General features: G+C 33.2%; 1 protein-coding gene across 1 annotated transcript; it reads right to left on the bottom strand.

Annotated features, from left to right (window-relative positions):
• Nucleotides 1-1,779: 1,779 nt before the first annotated feature.
• Nucleotides 1,780-4,880, bottom strand: LOC109191978 (calcyclin-binding protein-like). Its single transcript, XM_019342615.1, has 5 exons — nt 4,651-4,880; nt 2,786-2,920; nt 2,252-2,491; nt 2,099-2,158; nt 1,780-2,020 (listed from the first exon to the last, which is right to left on the bottom strand). The coding sequence occupies exons 1-5, from the start codon at nt 4,774-4,776 to the stop codon at nt 1,916-1,918; spliced, it is 666 nt and encodes a 221-aa protein (XP_019198160.1). The 5' UTR covers nt 4,777-4,880; the 3' UTR covers nt 1,780-1,915.
• Nucleotides 4,881-6,000: the final 1,120 nt, after the last annotated feature.

Here is a 6,000-nt window from a genome sequence, read left to right as displayed (position 1 = left end):
CACATTATAAATTACACATATGAGTGAACGAAAAAAAATTATAACAAAATATAAAACATAATTAATTTGATATAATAATTCTAACAGAAAACACATTATAAATTACACATCTTATTATTAATAGAAAACACATTATCTTATTATTAATATAAAATAAAACTATATACATATATTTTGAAAGTATTATAAAACATATACATATATTTTAAGAGTTTAACTATGTTGAAGCCACTATTATTCAAATTGCCAAAATATATACATTCACGTCATTAGCCAGAGTCAAACAATTAACCTTCTTCAAGCTTACACGAATGTTCTACCATCTGGGGTAGGTTCACTTTCATTAACATTAGCTGTTTTCATCTACGTATACTTAAACCTTGTACTATATATACATACATATATACATACAAGGATTATATATGGGGTGAGTGGGGGCAACTGCCCCCCACTCTAGGTCCGCCCCTAGGAAGCCATGTTGCACAAAATTCGCAGATAATACGCTTGAATTTGCAAGCTTTGTTACATGGGTGGATTACTGGGGACAAATTATACCATAAAATAGTTCATCTTTCATTGTGAATCTTAATTCAAAATGACATTCAGTATATAACCTTGTTTGGTAACATATTTAACTTATCAGTTATTTTTAACTTATTTGACCACTATTAACTGTTTGACTTCATTAAACAATATATGAGTGTTTGATTAATTAACTTTTTGTAATAAACTTATTACACTAAAATACTAAAATTTAAAAAGATGCTCAAAATAATTTTTTCCCGATCATTTTTTTGAGAAAATCATTTTGCATATAATCGATTACCAGTTAACTACTAATTTACTAAACACTTGCTAATGTTATCAACTAGTCAAACCTACTAACCCAATTAGCTAACAACTATTTACCAAACACCTCATATGTTATTACCGTCTACATAACATAATCTATTAACTATGTATCTATAGTTAACAAATTATGTTTGGAAATATTTTGAGAAAATTGTAAAAATTGCCCCTCTATAATATACCAATTATCAATGTCATCTATAAATTATTAATGGTGTAAATATTGCCCCTCAATTATCAAAACAGTGCATATATAGCCCCCCGTAACGGACTGTTAGTATACCGTTAATTCGGGATAAATGTGTAATTTAGTTGTTTTTTTATATTTTCCCTTTATTTTTTCCTTTTTCTTTCTCGGCATCAACAAACAACAGTCCGGCGGCGAGCAACCATGGAGGTGGACTCGATTGGTGGCGTCCAGTAGCGACAGCGACGGAAGAGCTCCGATGAGACCCTCCCTCGATTCGAAGTACTAGCGATGGACATCGGAAAAGTCCAGCGACGTTTTTTGTTTCCAGCTTGAACAGTAGCTACAGACACCATGAACGCCACCGGACTGTTGTTTGTTAAGGTCGAGAAAGAAAAATGAAAAAAACTTACGGGAGATTAAAAAAAAAAAAACAGAAAAAAGAAAAAATAACTAAATTACATATTTACCTCAACTTAACGATGTACATTGTACATTAAAATCCATTACGAGAGGGACTATATGTACACAATTTTGATAATTGAGAGATAATATTTACACCGCTTATAATTCATGAGTGACATTGATAATTAACATATTATAGAAGGGCATTTTTTTTATATTTTTCCCTAATATTTTTAAAGGATAATCCACAATATAAGATAAACCCTAGATCCTAGTCCATAGTACTCCGTATAACAATTGTTACTGGGATTTATTGGTTTCAGAAACTGGAGTGTGAATTAATAAAGAACATATTTAGCATTAATAAAGAACATCAGTAAATACAATGTTACTACATTAGCTAAACCACCAAATCCATAAACCTTCCTGAAACGCCAAAACAAGTCCGTAGAAATAAGCTACAAACTACTTTCTTCAATTGTAACCCTTGAGTGGATCAGCTGATTTGCCAGCTCTAGCATCTGACCACGCTTTTGCAATGGTGCGTTTCATCTCTTCATCACCATCGTCGTACATATTCTGAAAATCAAAACAAGTATTAAGAAAGTAACAAACAAATGAGGAGCATCAATCAATCTGAATATAATAAACCTTTACCTTCATCAAATCCATTATTCCAGCCATGGGATCCTTTTCTTTCTCAACACTGGGCTTAAACTGTTGTACACAAAATGATTATAAGCACATACCATTGCAAATTATGAAGCTAACCTCATTTTAAGGCTTGAATGCGCAGTTTAAAGAAATTACCTTGTCCTCTTTGTAGAGCAAATCTAACCAGTTCCCTTTAGAAGCTTTTGGCAAGGTGAATGTGACCCTTGTGGGCTTCACCATTACTTTACATTTCTCAGGAACTATCTCCTTGTTCAACTTTGATAAGGAAAAGCGGTAGTTTTTGCCTTGCACATCATGGAATTTCACATCAACAGACATTGGTTTAAAGTCGGTCTCCATTTTCTCCTGATCAACTCCTTCCAAGGAGATATAAATCTAGAAAACACAATTAAAACAATTGCAGTCATAATCAAATAGTGCACTTAACCCATACATAGCTAAGTCCATAAGCATGCATGGTTGTTTGTCAGAAGGATAATTACTTAACTAGTCAAAAATGTCCAAGACAAAGGTGAAAGATAACCCGCCAGGACTAAAAATGAATGCCACGGCTTTTAGAAGATAATTACTTGACAACAGGAACAGAACCCTAGTAGTTTGGAAATTACAGATAATTTGTATCACCTACTATGGAGGATTCAACACACAGATCTTTATTCATCCTCTCACCTTCACTTTGTCATTGTCCTGATCCCAGCTAAAGGATGCAACTGTTGAATAACTCAGTGCCGGATTAGATATAACCTTTGGTGCAGTTGAAATTGGAGTTGGTACTGGAGAAACAGAGCTTGCATCTTTTGACAGCTGCATAACAACAATATACATTTAGTTTCGCAACATTTAAAGCAGTGAGCAAAATACCTTCCAACTAGGAAAACATGTCATATATAGCAAATTTTAATGCCCATAAACCTAATACTCCGTAAAACAATTTCCATAGCATACTAAAATGAGGGTGGTCATACTTTAAACTTGCATTTGGCTTTATTTTCTTCCAAGAATATGGGTACATCATGTGTGCACAGCATGTGGCACTCAGGGTTGAGACCTTAAAAATTTCTAATACAGGATTGGCAACTAAAACTTAATAATATGTAGCCATCCTTCCAGCATCAAAATACAATAGAAATTCTTAAGCAACAGAACGTCTAATAGTCTGTCTTTCCAACGGGCTGTTTAAGTAATTAAAACTTAAGAGTTAAATTTAATTATGTAGAAAGGGCAAACAAATGAGATTGCACAAATTTGAATACTCAACAATAATTACATCATTAAAAGTAAACATCACATCATTTGGTCTGTTTAACAATAAAGAAAGATCTAGGAAGCACAAAAACAGGAAAATAGGGAAATGCAGAATACAAAATGTGACAGAAGCATACAGATATAAAAATATAAGTGTATATTTGTAAATAGTTCTTTATCTTTAGATATGCATAAATATTAATCATTTATTAGTTTGACTTTAGGAGATGCATTTTTTTTTAAATAATTAATTAGGGAACCAATTCTAAAACATTTTATGGAGTGTCCAAAGTTTCTTAAAGGAAGGACTTCCAAACATGGAAACATCCACTCTAGAGTTTGTATGCATCATAGATAAAGATCAAGTGGACTTGCAAAGTTTTCTACAAACAGACACTAATGACTAAATAGAGCAAATTAAGATTCTTTAAATGCCACTATCTCAACTCAGTACTCTTAAAGTGCCTCATAACTTGATATGAAACAATCATATGCCATAGGTAGCAAATCTAACAACCAAGATGAAAATGTGAATGGCAACGAGTACCCTTTATAATTGTAAGATTCCTTGAAGTTTTCAAGGTACACAGACATGAACCTGATACACTAAATAGAATATGCACTAGAATAGCAAGCAACAAATTTTTTTAATTAATCTGATTGGAGAGAATTCTATGTTAACATGTGGTCTTGCATATGAGGAGCAATTTTTCATAAAGTGAGAAATTAAAATTAATGAATTGAAAACTTCATTAAGGCACTATATTATGTGATAAATATTCATTACTGCACTACCATTAGGAACGGGCGGAATCATTGTATCCACAAGTTTCCCCAATGCCTTTTACAAACAATACAAAGATTAAATCCTACACCTACTTAGTCTCAGTTTTTCGTTCACACTTTTAGTATCACTTTAAGGACTAAAGGTTATCTAGCCCACAAAATTTCCAACAGTCTAAAAGAAACTGGTGGATTAACCTATAACCAGCAATATTATCCGTAACTGCATCATATTTCCAATTTCTTCGCGTGTTTTGGGCGTCAATTTCGAAATAAGCTTTAGCATCATCAATACGAAAATAACTACACTAAATAATCAAACAACAAAATGAGCTAATAACACCAAAAAAACAAAAACAAAAAATGAAAATGAAACTATTAAAAATAATCAATGCTCTAATATCATCATCTGTCCGTCAAAACTGACCGATCAAATATCATTTTAATTATTAAAACAAAACAAAAAACGGAACTCCAAAATATGGATATAGAAAGTAGAAAATGACCTTCTCCAACTTTTGAATTTCAGAGGAAATGAGAGAGAGAACGCGAGGCCTCTTTGCAACGCTCTGAAGATGCTTCAGTTCATCCAAGTCCAAAGCCAACCCTTCCACTCCGTCAGCTGAAGCCATTTTCCTTTGATCGATTCTATACTCTCGATTGCAGAGACGAAGAAACGGCTGATCTGTTTAAGCTCTCGAAGGCTCTCCAGAAGGCACCAGAAAATGGCGGAAGTTGTATATAAGGACCGGCACGATAAGGAAGAGCCTAAAAAAAAAAATGAAAAAATAGAAAAGGGCTGAGAAGTTCTAGAAAGAAGCTTCTGGATTCCTGGTTTTCCGGGTTCTAAAATAAACGGAATAGACCAGGCCCATGATCTGAGTTACTGGGCCTAAGTGTAATAGTTACGTAGTTTTGGGCTTTTTGTGTTCAGCGAAACAGGGCAAATTATGCTATGCGCACGACGCTAAAACGGCGTCGTTTTCCGTGAAAACGACGCTGTTTTAACTAAAAAAAAAAAATTTGTTCGAAACGCCGTTAACGGCGTTAACGACATATTCGTTATGAAATTATGAATATACAGTTATGACATTATGAATGTACAGTTATAGAATTATGAATGTATAGTTATGGAATTATGAACTTACAATTATGAACATAGAGCTTCGAAAATTATGAATGTTCGGTATGAAATTATGAATATACAGTATGGAATTATGAATGTACAGTTATGGAATTATGAATGTACAGTTATGGAATTATGAATGTACAGTTATGGAATTATGAATGTACAGTTATGAAATTATGAACATAGAACTCTGACATTATGAACTTACAATTATGAACATAGAGCTTCGAAAATTATGAATTTACAGTTATTGAATTATGAATGTACAGTTACGGAATTATGAATGTACAGTTATAGAATTATGAATGTACAGTTATGGAATTATGAATGTACAGTTATGAAATTATGAACACAAAGCTGTGAATATATGCTCCTATAACGAAGCGGTCTGAAATTAAATTTAAAAAAAAAAAAAAATGGAAGATAACGGTGCCTGACGGCACCGTTATCCGTGCCCATGAAGCACGCTGGGCACGAGCCCACAGCATAACTATCCGCGAAACAGATATTGCAATCATTATACCCTACACCACGGTGCGCGTAGCACTGTGCACCGCGCGCCTCCCAAAACGACGTCGTTTTGACAGGCGTGGTAGGAATGTATATTTGTTCATACAATTATGTATATTTTTTATTATGTACATTTTTTATACAATTATGTACATTTTTTTATACAATTATGTACATCCGAATCAGGAAATTTTTGTGTATTATGTCAAGAGTTGAT

Source organism: Ipomoea nil, unplaced genomic scaffold (assembly GCF_001879475.1).
Source record: "Ipomoea nil cultivar Tokyo-kokei standard unplaced genomic scaffold, Asagao_1.1 scaffold1735, whole genome shotgun sequence".
Taxonomy (NCBI): domain Eukaryota; kingdom Viridiplantae; phylum Streptophyta; class Magnoliopsida; order Solanales; family Convolvulaceae; genus Ipomoea; species Ipomoea nil.
This window is presented reverse-complemented; position numbering and strand designations above follow the sequence as displayed.